This window comes from Wyeomyia smithii, chromosome 2 (assembly GCF_029784165.1).
Source record: "Wyeomyia smithii strain HCP4-BCI-WySm-NY-G18 chromosome 2, ASM2978416v1, whole genome shotgun sequence".
NCBI lineage: Eukaryota > Metazoa > Arthropoda > Insecta > Diptera > Culicidae > Wyeomyia > Wyeomyia smithii.
The window spans coordinates 208,396,023-208,411,366 of NC_073695.1; the positions used below are offsets into that span (position 1 = coordinate 208,396,023).

The 15,344-nt window shown below is 38.9% G+C and overlaps 4 protein-coding genes across 4 annotated transcripts in view; 2 read left to right on the plus strand and 2 right to left on the minus strand.

The window, feature by feature from the left end:
- LOC129726024 (endophilin-A) overlaps positions 1-5,455 on the minus strand; it is an 80,352-nt gene extending 74,897 nt beyond the window's left edge. Inside the window, exon 1 of the mRNA XM_055682577.1 lies at positions 4,735-5,455. The gene's annotated coding sequence lies outside the window, so the exon portion shown is untranslated. The remainder of the gene's footprint in view (positions 1-4,734) is intronic.
- Positions 5,456-5,585: 130 nt separating this feature from the next.
- LOC129726023 (ATP-dependent RNA helicase Ddx1) lies at positions 5,586-8,159 on the plus strand. Its single transcript, XM_055682575.1, has 3 exons — positions 5,586-5,773; positions 5,833-7,539; positions 7,605-8,159. Exons 1-3 carry the CDS (start codon positions 5,758-5,760, stop codon positions 8,066-8,068), a joined length of 2,187 nt encoding a protein of 728 aa, XP_055538550.1. The 5' UTR covers positions 5,586-5,757; the 3' UTR covers positions 8,069-8,159.
- LOC129726027 (RNA-binding motif protein, X-linked 2) lies at positions 8,075-9,115 on the minus strand. Its single transcript, XM_055682587.1, has 2 exons — positions 8,983-9,115; positions 8,075-8,572 (listed from the first exon to the last, which is right to left on the minus strand). The coding sequence occupies exons 1-2, from the start codon at positions 8,994-8,996 to the stop codon at positions 8,170-8,172; spliced, it is 417 nt and encodes a 138-aa protein (XP_055538562.1). The 5' UTR covers positions 8,997-9,115; the 3' UTR covers positions 8,075-8,169.
- A 5,318-nt stretch (positions 9,116-14,433) lies between these two features.
- On the plus strand, positions 14,434-15,341 carry LOC129721857 (V-type proton ATPase subunit F). The gene is made up of 5 exons (XM_055674922.1): positions 14,434-14,522; positions 14,586-14,655; positions 14,773-14,854; positions 14,925-15,130; positions 15,185-15,341. Exons 2-5 carry the CDS (start codon positions 14,602-14,604, stop codon positions 15,224-15,226), a joined length of 384 nt encoding a protein of 127 aa, XP_055530897.1. The 5' UTR covers positions 14,434-14,522; positions 14,586-14,601; the 3' UTR covers positions 15,227-15,341.
- The last annotated feature ends 3 nt before the right edge of the window (positions 15,342-15,344 follow it).

Below are 15,344 nucleotides of genomic sequence, written 5' to 3' on the forward strand. Positions count from 1 at the left end.
TGCGGCGGTGGCAAAGCAGAACACCAGACTGAAATGGTTAGCAACGAGGATTGGGTTGCAGATAAATACGTCTAAAACGAAGTATATGCTAGCCGGCGAAACAGAGACCGGCGATGAGTTCGAGATTACCGACGAGTTTGTCTATTTTGGCACACTGGTAACTAAGAACAATGATACCAGCCGTGAGATCCTGAGGTGTATTATCAGCGGAAGTCGTGCCTACTATGGGCTCCACAAGCAATTGTGGTCGAACAGACTAAGCTCTCGTACGAAGGGTAACCTGGAAAAACACTCATTAGACCAGTTGTTTCCGGTTGAAGTTTTCGAACGATAGGTACTAAGGACGATCTTTAACGGCGTGCAGGAGAACGAACTCTACGGCGAACTCAGTATCCAAGAGTGGCTAAAGCTGGACGGATACGTTCGGCAGGGCATATTGCAAGAATGCTGAAAAACTACCCTGCGAAGATGTGTTGCTTCATATCCGGTAGAAAGAAGACGACCAGGGGCGCAGCGGGCAAGATGGGTAGAGCAGGTGGAACGAGATTGGCGGGGATACACGGTATCCCAGAGATTGGAGAGGGCTGCCAATAATCGAGTGAATTGGAGAAACTTTGTTAATCAAGCCATGTCATTATGACGGAACGCCAAATAAAAAAATAATTATGTTAGAAAAGCAATTTCATAGTTGTAAGCAAAACAGAAAGTACTCCTAGTTTTCAATATTTTTGAAGTATTCGAAAATGTTAGAGCAGACCTTAAAATTTAAGCAGAATAGTAGACGCTAAAACAGTTTAATACTTGAGCAAAACTTATTTTAAAGCGTTTTGGCTTTCGTATAAGAACCTTACACTCTCAATCTCCTTTACATAAGAGACCATCAATGTTGCACATGAAAAGATTTTTGACGATATAATTTCTAAAAATTGTGCCTGGACCGTGGACATTTCACAACCTCCCTTAGCTGTCGACGTAGAATGTGAATATCCTCTTATGTATGTGAGCTCATTTGTCCAAATAAAATCCAATAACACAGTGCAACAATTTTTTTGCCTTGGCTTCTATGTATGATTTTTCGATGAAGTTTGATGCGAAAATGAATATCCCCGAGTTTGAACATATTTCAACTTAAGGGGCAACAATGGCGCCATTTTGAATTTTTGAGAAACTGGAAATTTTTGATTTTTTTTCGACGCCATTTTTTGAAAAAAAAAGCCATCTTTTGAAAAAAAAACAGATCTTAAATCGGACAAAAACTGAGCTCATAACGGTGATTCCAGTGATACCAAATGTGCAGATTTGTCTGCAAAACGCAGATTTTTGAAGTCCGTGTGCAGATATTTATTGATTTGCAGATATTTGCAGTTTTTCCACGGTTTCTGCAGATTTTTGTCAAAGTCTCCTTATATTTGCGCAGATTTTATTAAAATGTGTGCAGATTTTTACAGACTTTTGCCTGCGCGAGCGAAATTTTTTTCGGATTACGGATAGATTTTTTTCAGATTTCGAGCACATTTTTCCGGTTTTTCGAGCAGTTGCAGACATTTTTCAAAAACATCTGGCATCTCTGGGTGATTCTACGAAACCGGCTTCGGCATAGTTTTAGTATATTTCAGAAAGCAAAATAAAATCGATTATTTCTGAGCATTAATGTTAATTCGCTAATATATTAAAGTGGTAGTCAAATTATATCTTATTTTGAGTAAAATAGTCTCAGAAATCGAATGGTAGGTGTCTGATCTACGTAAAATGTCAGCAAAATGTCGATTTTGTCCCAATTCCCCTACAATACAAAAATAGTTTTACGTAGACCAGACACCTACCATTCGATTTCTGAGACTTTTTTACTCAAAATAAGATATTTTATCTATTTTTTTTTATCTAAATAAAAAATTGTGCTTTTATCTATAATTAAAATTTGTATGTTTCTAGAGAACTACGCGATCGAATGGAACTACATAGTTTGTAAATAATAGCATGTACACAATTTTTCACCAAAATTCTGATTGATAGCGTTCCCTAGCCTCTCGAGGTACGATGCTGGCTTGAAAAGCCAGTTGTCCTATGTTCGAATCCCGGCTCAGCAAAATGTCAGTAGCCGAGCTCTGCTTTGCTTAGTTTGATAGTGATGCAGACAACCTATGTTAATAAAAACCAGAGCGCTTTTTGTGTTGATCCTGTCATATTAGATTCAAAAAGATTAACTTGCAGACTCAAACTCTGTTTATAGAATTCAAAACAGCGTGTGACTCAGTTGAACGCAATATACTGTGCTCGGGTTCAGTTTTCGAAATAAAACATACTAAGCTACCATTCTAGATGATGTTGCACGTTAATAAAGGCCTCGTAATTTTGTTGGACAGGTTGTAACAAGACGATGAGCTCTCGTTGCCAACAACTCAATAAAATTTCATTCTATTTCTCAGAGATCAAGAAAAACCTGCGTTTTATTTTCTGCATTTTAAGCTGAAAATGTTCATACGTGAGAACTTGTTTCTCTTAGTCTTCATTTATGTACATTTTTATTATATATAATGTTTTATCCCCAAAACCAGTAGAAGCTGGAAGTATTCCAGTAAGTTTCAGTACTGCAATTAAACTGTAATTTGTTTTACCAAGTTTAAATTTTCAAAAGGAACGTAATAGATACCTACAAACTGTGCCCCAAGGTTCCAAAGCGCAATATGTACTTGTATGGGAACAGTTAGTTGCAATGGATCTTGACTTTGATTGGAATAGCTTTCATTCAACCGCGAGGATTGCGTATATTCATAGTATACACCACATAGTGAGTCACATAGGCAAAAAATCGCACGTCAAATTTGCGTCCCACACACAAGCTGGGGGTATGATTATAGTGAATTGAATCGGCAGAAGCGATGTAAGACGAGAGAGTATAGAAGAGCAAGAGAGATAAAATTTGCAGCAGTAAGATGCGATTTCGAAAAAGTCCGTGGTATGATATGTATTGTTAAAAATAGAGGGCGGAAAACGTGTACATTATCAACAAACGGAAGCGAAAAAAAATAGCATATCAGCGTCGCATACTTGAAATTGGGGACGAAGGGAGCGAAGCTTGAATTGTTGTTAATCCTCGGGAATCAAAAAGTTTCCGATACATTAAACTTTTTTTTTCTGAATAGGGTTAACTGCAGGATTCGTTTCATGAATGAAAAAGAGCGAGGAAACAGTTTTTCTACAAGGCAAAATGTTAATCATAGTTCAATTTTGCATAACATAACTAGAAATAAATTTTCATGTTTTAGTAGCCGATGAATGGCAATAGTCTAGCTATCTAGAAAAAAACCTTCAGTCAAACATTGTAACATGCTGACATTACAAGCACACCATAATCACACCCTACCAGCAACATATACTATCAACATGTCCACAGACACGTACAGTGCAACGATGAATGAAACGCGAAATGTAGGTGACTCCACACGGTGTAGAAAAAGACAACCAGCCGATCGATAATTCTTTTCTTCTACTATGCTTCAACCTAGAAAGCCTACGCCATGGTCGGCCGTGCTTCGGTGATAAGGACTGTTCTAGGGGTAACAAAATACAAACGCAACCTGCTATAATAAACATATCTGGTATATCAGATATAAAAAGAAAATTGCGTAATTAACTTGGATGATTGCAATCGCCACGTCTGGCAATTCCATCGCAGTTTCGAGACACAAATGTACATACCAGCGAACTGAGTGCCAACTCCTTTTCAGGATAACATTTTCCTTGTGGACGATATAAGCCAACTTGTATTTTCTCAGCATTTGACATCATATCATGTAGAATAAAATAAAACTCTGCATAAAAATGTCTGTCTATTGAGAAATCGTATGTTTTGACTTTACCCAAAAGATTATATTCGCACCAAAATTTCAATGTTGGTCGGGAAAGTTAACTATTACGAAAAAATAATTGATTTTTGTAGTTCTTCGAGTACATTTCCCTTTGAAAATACTTCTAAGCTACACTTTACGCTTTCTATATTAATTTTTACATCAGAACAATGTTCTAGGATACTTAAGATGTTTGCGAAACATTTCTTTTGCAGTAGAGACTACAGTTCTAGTTTTTCATATTATCTCATGCCAATTTCATCCGCCTTTTCCTTGAAGGTTCATTCTTTGAGCATAGTTCAAAATTTTTGTTTCGATGAAAGGACATATCATATACATATTAAATACATTTTGCTTGTATGAGTTTGAATGTGATTTTGAAAAAAATATGAATTAGTCCCAAACTTACTTCAACTATTTTTGGATCAAAAGCTGAAAACTATATAAGGCTTGATTATGAGAGGCCGAAAATAAAAAAAAACCACAAGAACAAGCTGAACGAGAAAGTTCGAATTCTTTCCTGTAGGAAAACAGAAAAGTTTGGAGAAAAGTTATACGTGTTGGAGACAGTGAAAGAGATGTTTGTCAAACAAAATAGTGAAAATAAATCAAATATAAGTTTAAGAATTGAAGATTTATTTATTTGGTAAGACAATCGTTATTTCCTACTACTTTCAAAGCTCTTGTATTTATATTTTGTTACTTCCTCCAGTTTTTTTTGGGCTTTGTTATGAACGTAAACATCAAATGGACAGATAGTATAGGATTTTTATGTAACAGTAGTCAGATAGCATCGATAGCATGCAATCCGTATTGCTATCAAAGTTTTTCAGGAACATTGAGCAGTATTTTCGTTTTCAATTTTCACTAGTGATTCGAAACTTACCGGGAGCTCCTGCAGAGATGATAACTAGCTTCAATCAGGATATACTTTAGCTCGTGGCAACAACCCAGCACAAGCACAAATCGGTTGCTTGTGGATTTCCGGATGCTTCAAGTCAACGTAGATTACCTAGCGAGCCAACGCACAGAATTTGTCCTGGTTCGTGTGTCTACTCTAGGAATGAACCAGTCTAAACATTTCAGTTAAAACTGGCCTAACAAGAATATATTTTGCCGTATTTTTTGTTTCTCTCTGCTTCCTTCCTCTGCAAAGTAGCTGGAAATTTTCACACTAATCTGATGTAATTGATTTTTCCTTCTTCGCCACCATAAATATCGCTTTTCGTTACGGCGAAAAACGGTCACAACCCGTGCAACAGAGGGCACCGAACGGCAATTTTTCGATGCTGACGAACGCGTTTTTTTCCTTCACCAGCGCACAAAGCGGATCAATTATTTTTTCCTCCCCGGATTGATTGAAAATATCGCAGGAAACCACCGCACTAACACTTCTGACAGTTCACTGTCCAGTTTGATGCATATATACGATGCGAACTTGCTCGGAAACAAACTCGGTTTGAAAGATCACGTCGTTGAAGCTCTGCCTGACGGTTCTAAAATTTTTGCAACCGGACTGGCCTACCAATAATATAATATAGCTCTGTGTGGGAGAGAGCGTGAAAAAGATCTCCTGCTGCTTTCAACTTTAAACTGCGCCTATAGGAAACGAACACACTTTACCAAAGCAATTATTTTGACAAAGCTGTCAAACCGCATGAGAAACGAGATAAACGTAATATAATTAAACATCCATGGAGGTGGATTCTATGCAACCGGTTACAGGCGTTATCAACGCTTGTGTATAATGAATGTATTCTTTCAGTGTGTCAGGTCTTGTTCTCGAGTTGGATGATAAATCCAGTGTTGAAAAATTGATAATTGTGAAATTACTTCATTTACTTAATCCACACGAATTTTACTTTTTGTGCAAATTGTGTAATAGTTAAAAAAAAAGCATCACATTATAATGACCGCTTTCGAAGGTATACTAGCAAATATACAACAGTTTTTTCAATGTTATTCCCTCAACTCTAACCCGCAGAGTTCGGTGTAATGCCGGAGATCGGCAAAGCAATCGACGAGATGGAATGGATGTTGCCAACGGATGTGCAGGCGGAAGCGATTCCGCTCATTCTCGGGGGCGGTGATGTGTTGATGGCAGCCGAAACGGGTAGCGGAAAAACAGGTGCTTTCTGTTTACCAATCCTGCAGATTGTCTGGGAAACGTTGCGAGACATTAGAGAGGGCAAAGCGGGAAAGCCGATGGGCCATAAAGCGAAACCTTGGACCCTCTCATTTACCGATCGGGGTAACGCAATGGCCATTACCCCAGAAGGAATGCGATGTCAGTCACGGGAGTTCAAGGAGTGGCACGGTTGTCGCGCGACAACCGGCGTTCGCGGAAAAGGCAAATACTATTACGAGGCGACAGTGACCGACGAGGGTCTATGTCGAGTCGGTTGGTCAACAGAGATAGCCAATCTGGATCTTGGTACGGATAAGTTTGGCTTCGGATTCGGAGGAACCGGCAAGAAGTCGAATTGTAAACAATTCGATTCCTACGGAGAAGCTTTCGGAAAAATGGACGTTATAGGATGTTTGCTTAATCTGGATCAGGGGGAAATCAGTTTCACGAAAAATGGAGTCTCACTTGGTGTGGCTTTCAAAATTACTGATAATAATCTTCGAAAGGCTAGCTTCTTCCCAGCGGTCGTTCTTAAAAATGCAGAAATGTCCTTTAATTTCGGCGAAACAGAATTTAAGTATGCAATCCCAGAGGGTTTTGTGGCAGTGTGCAACGTTGCTCATGATCAGCTCACAGTGAACCCAAACACGGGAAGTGCGACCAGTGCCCAAGATGCTAAACCGAAACCAAATGCTCCGCAAGCTCTTGTGATCGAACCCTCTCGTGAATTAGCCGAACAAACATTCAACCAAATACAAAAATTCAAAAAACACCTTAAAGATCCGGAGGTAAGAGAGTTGCTACTTATCGGTGGTGTAAATATCAAAGATCAGATGGAAGTCCTTCAGCAGGGTGTCGATATAATCGTTGCCACTCCGGGAAGACTGGAAGATCTCATAAGTAACGGATACGTTGTGCTCAACAGTTGCCGTTTCTTTGTTTTAGACGAAGCTGATGGCTTGCTAAAACAAGGCTACACAGAATTAATAGAACGGCTGCACAAGCAAATTCCCAAAATCAATGCCGATGGCCAACGACTGCAGATGGTTGTCTGTAGTGCAACACTGCATTCATTTGAAGTTAAGAAGCTAGCCGAAAGGCTAATGCATTTCCCAACATGGGTCGATCTAAAGGGAGAAGATGCTGTCCCAGAAACCGTTCATCATGTCGTGTGCACTGTTGACCCACAGAAAGACACCAGCTGGCAATCACTTCGGACCCACGTTCAAACCGATGGGGTTCACGCTAAGGATAATGTACGACCAGGTTCCAATACAGCGGAGACGCTCTCTGAAGCGGTCAAAATGCTCAAAGGTGAATACACAATCCGGGCTATAAATGAGCACAACATGGACCGGGCAATTATTTTTTGTCGTACGAAACTCGATTGTGACAACATGGAACGCTATCTTCGGCAGGTTGGTGGACAAAAGTTTTCCTGCGTTTGTCTTCATGGTGATCGAAAGCCGCAAGAACGGAAAGCCAACTTGGAGAAATTTAAAAACAAAGCGGTTAAATTTCTAATCTGCACCGATGTTGCGGCACGAGGTTTGGATGTGAGCGGTAAGTTGCAAGAGAATTAAAAATCGTTAATTTTGTAATGTGATTGAACTGACTTGTATATTTAGGCCTTCCGTTCATCATCAACGTTACTTTACCGGACGAGAAAAGCAACTATGTTCACCGAATCGGACGCGTAGGACGTGCAGAAAGAATGGGTCTAGCGATTTCTTTGGTATCTACGGTTCCGGAAAAAGTCTGGTATCACGGTCAGTGGTGTTCGTCACGTGGTAAAAACTGCTGGAACACCAACCTGACCGATGTGCAGGGATGTTGCATGTGGTACGATGAAAAAATGTATCTAGCCGAAATCGAGGACCATCTGAATGTAACCATCCAACAAATCGACAAAAACCTGAAAGTACCAATGAACGAATTCGATGGCAAAGTTACATATGGTGAGAAACGGCTCAACACTGGTAGCGGTTACAAAGATCACGTGGAGCAGTTGACACCTGTTGTTAAAGAATTGGCCAAACTAGAACGGGAAGCGCAAAATTTGTTCCTAAAGCGAGCCATGATGGTACAGTAAAAAACGTAAAATACTTAATAACTGTATATCTTATCTTGAAAACATACATAAATAATTGAACACTCCGATAAATAAATTCAATAAAGTCTAATATTTAGAAACTAACTATATTTTGGTGCACATCCCTCCATGTACAATTTGCGGGTCTCCTCGTCGGCCTTGTCATCTTTTGGCGGTTTATAATCCGCCACATGATCGACTCGTATCGTTCGTCCCAACAGCTTAATGCCGTTCATGTTGTCCACCGTCAAAATAGTCGAACGCTGGTCCTCGAAGCAGATAAAACCAAACCCTTTTGATTTTCCGGTCTTTTTATCCCGTATCAGATTGATATTGACGATTTCACCATACTGGGAAAATACTGCCAGCAAGTCTCCCTCCGTTAGATCCGACGGCAAGCCTCCGACGAAAATCCACGCACTATCCTTGTACTGGTCGTGCCAAGAATTTTTGCCGCCAAACTTCAGGTCTTGATCGCTCAACTTTAACACGTTTTTCATATTCCTGAAATAAGAAACGTTTAGATCATCTGACTGGTTTCATTATTGAGATATTTAGTTCCGTAACAACTCGTCACCTAATACGGGAATAAATCTATTGAATAAGATAACTGTGAGAATAAGGCACTAGGTACTTCTGCTGGTACAACTTCAATCTTGTTTATATCGCACAAACTCTAATTATAAGTTTGTATTTTAAAAAGAGTAGTTTTACATAGTTATATTTTTGAGTGTGGTACACATTCGAAAGTATCAATACTAATCGTATCGAAATCTTAGACCGAAAATAGTAATAGACATCCCTAGTGCATTTGTAAACAATGATCAAAACTTGTCGAGTTTAACCGTTTTTAGGTGCATGTATTATAAACCGTTTAATTTGCGCAGCTACTAATATGCTGTTCAACTACTTACGTCATTGGATTCATTCTGATTGTTTTAATCAAAATTCAAACTGGTGATCTCGGCTAAAATCGAAAATAGGACGATTATTCTATTCCTTGTTTTACAACAACTCTCAGGCTCTCAGGCTCAGCGGCTTCAATCAGAGTTGCCAGATTTAACAAAAAATTAACTGGATGTTATATGTAACATAGTTACCACCGTTACGCTCACAAAAGGCCACACTGCAACTAGGGTCAAGGCACAATATATAATGTTTAGAATATATTGCCCCTTGCATGACTATTTAGACTTCTGTGATAATCATTCCTTGTCAAATTTCTTATTTCTCTCTCTAAAACTCTCTCTAAAACTACCGCTGCACTACTCTCTAAAGCCTAGTAGTGCAGCGGTAGTTTTGTTTGCTTCATTGTTTGTTTAAGTAGTTCATTAACAATAAGTAATATCGTAATATATTTTGTGAGCAAGCTGTAAATGAAAATTACATGTTTAATTGGTTTAATTAATCAAAACATCAAGTGCGCATAATTGAATGGGTGATACTGACTATCGATACTTTTGAATCAAGGTAAATTTTTAATTATCATAGTATCGTGGTATCGATACCTGACCTCACGGTTTCAAGCATACTTTATAAAATTGATGTTTATCGATATCAAGCACTGAGCATTTCTCGAGTGGTTTCTTATTAACCTGCCACCGTAGTAGTCATAATGAGGAATCTTTGTCGATATACTAGAATATTCCTGTCCGTCGTTTCGATATCCCTAGTATCGATAAGTATCGCCCATAACTGATGAATCGTTTCAGTTTAAACTGGATTCCTCCAGTTTTTTTCAAGTGATCCAGTCAAACAGTTTATTCCCAAAATCTTCCAGTTTTTTCAGATATTTGCCAGTTTTATCCAGTTTTTTATTCACTCAAGCTCCGATTGGTTTTCGGAAATATTTTCAAAACGAAAATTTTGTAGATTGATAAATTATTATGACAATTCTTAACAAAGGGTGGCGAAAAATTTTCAAAATAAAATTCCCTGATTTTCCCTGAAATTTAACATAAATTTCCCTGATATTTTTCAGCATTCGGCACAAAAAAGTACAACGTAGATCAACGCAAATCCGAAATCACAGTGAATAAAGTATAATCGGATATGAAACCCAACACTAGATGTCCCGAATTAATCTTTTGTCTCCTCTATATCTCCTCTATAACTTAATTTTGAGATAGATTGATTGCGTAATTTTAAATTTTGTTGCTGTTAAAGGAAATTTTTCAGTCCATAATTTTAACAAAATGTAACAAAACAAGACAGTTCTGATTCAAATGAGTAATTTTTTGCGAAGATTCATCTCTTATGATCCAAAACTGACACTGACTGGGTTCAATCCCCGTAACAGAAAAGCTCCTTCACAATCTTTTTTTCCTTTTTTCTAAATTTATTTGGGATCCAGTTTTTTCCAGTTTTTTCTTCAGCCTTATTCCAGTTAAATCGAAAATTTTATTGGCAATTCTGGTGATAATCGTGTATTACGGGATAGACCTAACTGGTGCGAAAGTCGCAATATAATGTTTAAACGATTTATCAACGTATTTTGGGCACAGGTTTTTATTAAATCTACTTAAAATTCCAATGATTACGGTCACTGAAATTGCTGGTGTTGTTACCAAGTCTCAAAAAACGATAAATATCATCATATGTTTGTGTAATAATGGCTAAGGCTCTGGTATTTGCGTTGACGGCGTTGGAAAAGATTTTGAAGGCTGCTCGCACCTACGCGAACTCTCATATGTAATTGTCAAAATGTGCGTGATGACAAAAGCAAAAATATTTCCTTCCTTATTTTTCGCAGACCGTCAACACGGATTAGTAGACGCGAATAGCGGTGCGAGGCTATTCGCCTTGCCGTGCTTCAATATACAGCTCTAAGGCAACGCCCCGCACCAATGTACATTAAACTGATTAAACTACGCAACGCCTCGCACCGCTATTGACGCGCTTTAAAACCAGAGCCTAACATACCCATATATAACCAACAAATGACAATAATATAGGCCCTTATTACAGAAGACAAGACGAGCAACTTGCCGCTTCGCTCGCAGTCACCGACGAGGCGGGCAAAATGCTGTATTAGGCAGAGATGCCGGATGTTTTTAAAAAATGTCTGCAACTGCTCGAAAAACCGGAAAAATATGCTCGAAATCTGAAAAAAATCTATCCGTGATCCGAAAAAATTTCGCTCGCGCAGTGAAAAGTCTAAAAATCTGCACATTTTAAGAAGATCTGCGCAAATATTGGGAGACTCTGACAAAAATCTGCAGAAACCGTGGAAAAACTGCAAATATATGCAAATCAATAAATATCTGCGCACGGACTCCAAAAATCTGCGTTTTGCAGACAAATCTGCACATTTGGTATCCCTGGTATTAGGGAACGCGAGTGAAACTTGCCTGGTGACAGCTTTTTTGACGTGGGACTACGTCTTTCTTCACTATACCTAGGTACATTCTGGAAAAACTGGATTGAACATGTAATATTTCTGGTTGGCGGAATGGAAGATTTTAGATGCTGATAGCGCTCAAACAACTGTTCCGATTTCAATAGTTAATATACCGTTGGAAAGCTAAAATATACAAGATTTGTATAACATGATAATTTCAGTCACCATTTTCTTATTACTCCGTGAAAATTGCGAAAAAGTTTGAAGGTCGAATATCCACATAAATTTTTCATACGATTGGTATATTTCCCTAACGCAGACTTCAAAAACATAGACGAAATGATTTCACGCATTCAGTCATTGGCTAGCAATGGCAGCCAATTGGCATCGCATTCATCACCCAACGTAAACGACGAAGAAAGAAAGCAGAGATGCTTTCACGTGATTGATTCTTCCCCCAATCACCCAAGTTCTCCACAGTGAATGACACTATAAAAGGACATTTCGTGTTGAGAGAAGCTCATTCCCTGGTCGACCGTCAAAGCGAACAGTTCGGCTTCCCTTCGATCTGAGTTGGACCCCACCAGTGGTAATCTAATTCAGATATCGTTTTTGGAATACAGCGCGAAACTGGACGTGATCGGTACTAAGGACCATTGGAAGCCGTTGGAAGGGGCCATTGAAAGACTTGGAAACCGTTTGGATGCTGCCGATAGTAATTTGTGTAGGTATCCAGCTTTTTACGCGCCATAATGGCGGACGCTATAATGCAAAGTTCGTAATATATTACCCACCCTTTTGACAACTCTGCTTACGTCAGTTTGAAGTCTTCATACAATTTATCAAAAAAAAAAATATCTGGCAACATTTGTGTTGCCAATTTTTCAAAAATCGCAAATCTGACGTAAGCAGAGAGGCTCGCATATTACGACCTCGCATTATAGCGACCGCCATTATGGTGCGTAAAAAGCTGGATAGTGTGTCGTATACCAAGTGTGTGTGTCTGAGTAGCGTTAGCGCGTGTATATGTGTGTGTGTAGCGTTAGCGTGTGTATGTGTGTGTGAGTAGCGTTAGCGTGTGTATATGTGTGTGTGTGTGTGTAGCGTTAGCGTGTGTATGTGTGTGTGAGTAGCGTTAGCGTGTGTATGTGTGTGTATATGCGTGTGTGTATGTGTATGTGTGTATGTGTGTATGTGTATGTGTGTGTATGTGTGTGTATGTGTATGTGTGTATGTGTGTGTGTGTGAATGTGTGTGTCAATGTGTGTTGTGAGTGACGTGTGTGTGAATGTGTGTGTGAGTGACGTGTGTGTATGTGTGAGTGGCGTGTGTGTATGTGTGAGCGGCGTGTGTGCGTGTATGTGTGTAAGTGGCGTGTGTATGTAAGTGGCGTGTGTATGTAAGTGGCGTGTGTATGTAATGTGTGTGTGTGTAAGTAGCGTTGGTGTGTCTGAGGAGCCTGTGCTTGTGAGTAGTGTGTGTATAGAGCGTGTGTGTATAACGTGTATATGTGTGCAAAAATGTATTCATCTGAGGTAAATTTATTCATGACAGAATACTTTTATAGGCAACAAGTTAATTATTTTCCCTATTAGTTTGTATGCTATGGTTTATGACAGGTGTATGTGTTTTTTTGTGAAGTGTTCATGGATTGTTCTGTTTGGTATTTGTACGTTTGGTGTGTGTTATATACTATGGCTATGGCAGAATTAAATCTTTACACCCACATTAGTCCCACGTCAAGCCTACGTTTGTGCACTCAAGCACATACCCTTTAACTTTTTTCCTGTGTGGGCTCATCACTGCGACCAGAGATTAGAACTATTGTGATATTGCCCAAATGTTTTCTGTACTCCGCATTTCATATTATTGGCAGTATGACTATTGAAGTAAGTGATACGCTTATCATTCATATCCGTGCTTGTGTGTAAGTTTTACCTTTTCGTTTCAAGCTTACTACTCTACTATACCGAGCCTCTGTCCCTCCTAACAATATCACCTAATTACAATTCCCTGGAGAGAATTTTCATACGTTACTCACACCAGTTTTATCATAACAGGGACTTATTTTTGTTAGAAGGAGAGTCAACAGAGGTACTGTAGAATTCAGATTGAAGGAAAGGTACTTGGTGGGAAGCCTGAGAATAAACCCATTCTAAAGTCCTTTGGCAACCGAAAGGCCTGATTCTACTAAGATTCGAACCCACGACCATCCGCTTACTAAAACGGACTCTGTAACCTTGCGGCTACGGAGCTCACCCTGGTGACAGCTTAATGATAGACGAGCTACTCGTCCAAAAACCTACCGATTCGCCATCTGCAATACCAAAATCGGTCAGATGAGTAATTCGACGCTTCTCTTGTCTTCTGTAATAGGGGCCATCATCTTGTTCCAAACATCTCTATGACTAGTATGTCTCATATTGAATCCGATGCATACATACAAAGCACACCAATACAAGCATGGTTTTAAAAAATTTAAGGGTCAAGCTCAATAATGTGAGCGATTTATAAAAACCACAAATATTGGAAGTATGCGACGGAACAAGCTTAAGAATTTAGTAATCTATTCTAATTATTTACACTAATTAGAATATATCAATCCTCACAAAAGTCTAGAAGTTCGACCAGGGAACTATAAACAATTCATTACGGCACCAATATTTCATTTCAAATGCTTACAAAACCTATCTTATTCATTAAAAGTGCACATTGTACTGAAAACAAATGTTGAGTTATTGTTTTTTCCATCTAAAACGATATTTATTTAAAATAAGTTTACCGACAATTTGAGACGTTTACTCTATTGCACTAGTTTTAGGGCAAACCAACCAGAAAGTGGGCACCAGAAACGCTGGTACCAGAATCAATTAGTGGTAGATGGAAAATGTATGGAGTTTGACAGCCACAAGAGCCCCTTGTGTTCGACCGCTCTGGCCAATTCTGCCCAAAAATAAAATCACTAGCGTTATGAGCGTTACATGTGTGTAGAAGGGGTAGATGCAAAAACGGTAAAACTAAAAATTAACGTCAAATCGTAGAATGTCAACAAATCAGATGATCAAATTTTCGATCAGGTGACGATATTTCATTATTTTGGGCTGCTGCTTGCTGGTAAAAATAAGTGTTTTGGGTTTATATATTTTGATAATACAAGAAACACCCTCAATTATATAGGAAAATATAGGTTACAATGGCACTCTTGTCCGCAGTCAAAGGAAAACTTATTTCGGTCATCGGAGACGAGGTGAGAATTGATTCAAGAATGTTGATTTAGAAACTGTTATAACCGATTACGATGAAAAATATTCACAAAAATTTCTATAATAGGAGTAAAATGATAAACCTATGTTCTGTTTTTAAGGACACCTGTGTCGGCTTTCTGCTAGGAGGCATTGGGGAAATCAACAAAAATCGTCACCCAAATTTCATGGTCGTCGATAAGAGTGAGTAAATTCTCGCTTTTTTTCTGTTAACGAAAATCTTAACAAAACACTGTTTTGCATAACACTCCAGACACGGCAGTCAGCGAAATTGAGGATTGCTTCAAACGCTTCATCAAGCGTGATGACATCGATATCATTTTGATCAATCAAAATTACGCGGAGATGATACGCCACGTGATTGACGCGCATACGTCTCCAACACCAGCCGTACTGGAGATTCCTTCGAAGGACCACCCATATGATGCCAGCAAGGATTCGATTCTCCGCCGTGCTAAGGTTAGTGACCCCATCGAAATTTGTTGATTGATTCTAATAATTGAATGTCTTCAGGGTATGTTCAATCCGGAAGACTTGCTCGGAAGCCGTGGTTAGTCTCCAGTCTTGCTCTGGCTTGCACAACAACCGATATTCGTTATATATGTAATAAAACTATTGCTATAATTAGTTGAATAAAGCCATTGCACCCTGTGTCGTGATCGTAAGTCCACCC

Coding starts and splice junctions, on each gene's coding strand:
- LOC129726023 (XM_055682575.1), top strand. Junction 7,540..7,604: donor ACGAGGTTTGGATGTGAGCG/GTAAGTTGCAAG, acceptor TTGTATATTTAG/GCCTTCCGTTCATCATCAAC.
- LOC129721857 (XM_055674922.1), top strand. CDS start 14,602: ATGGCACTCTTGTCCGCAGTCAAAGGAAAACTTATTTCGGTCATCGGA. Junction 14,855..14,924: donor TTTCATGGTCGTCGATAAGA/GTGAGTAAATTC, acceptor ATAACACTCCAG/ACACGGCAGTCAGCGAAATT. Junction 15,131..15,184: donor CGATTCTCCGCCGTGCTAAG/GTTAGTGACCCC, acceptor GAATGTCTTCAG/GGTATGTTCAATCCGGAAGA.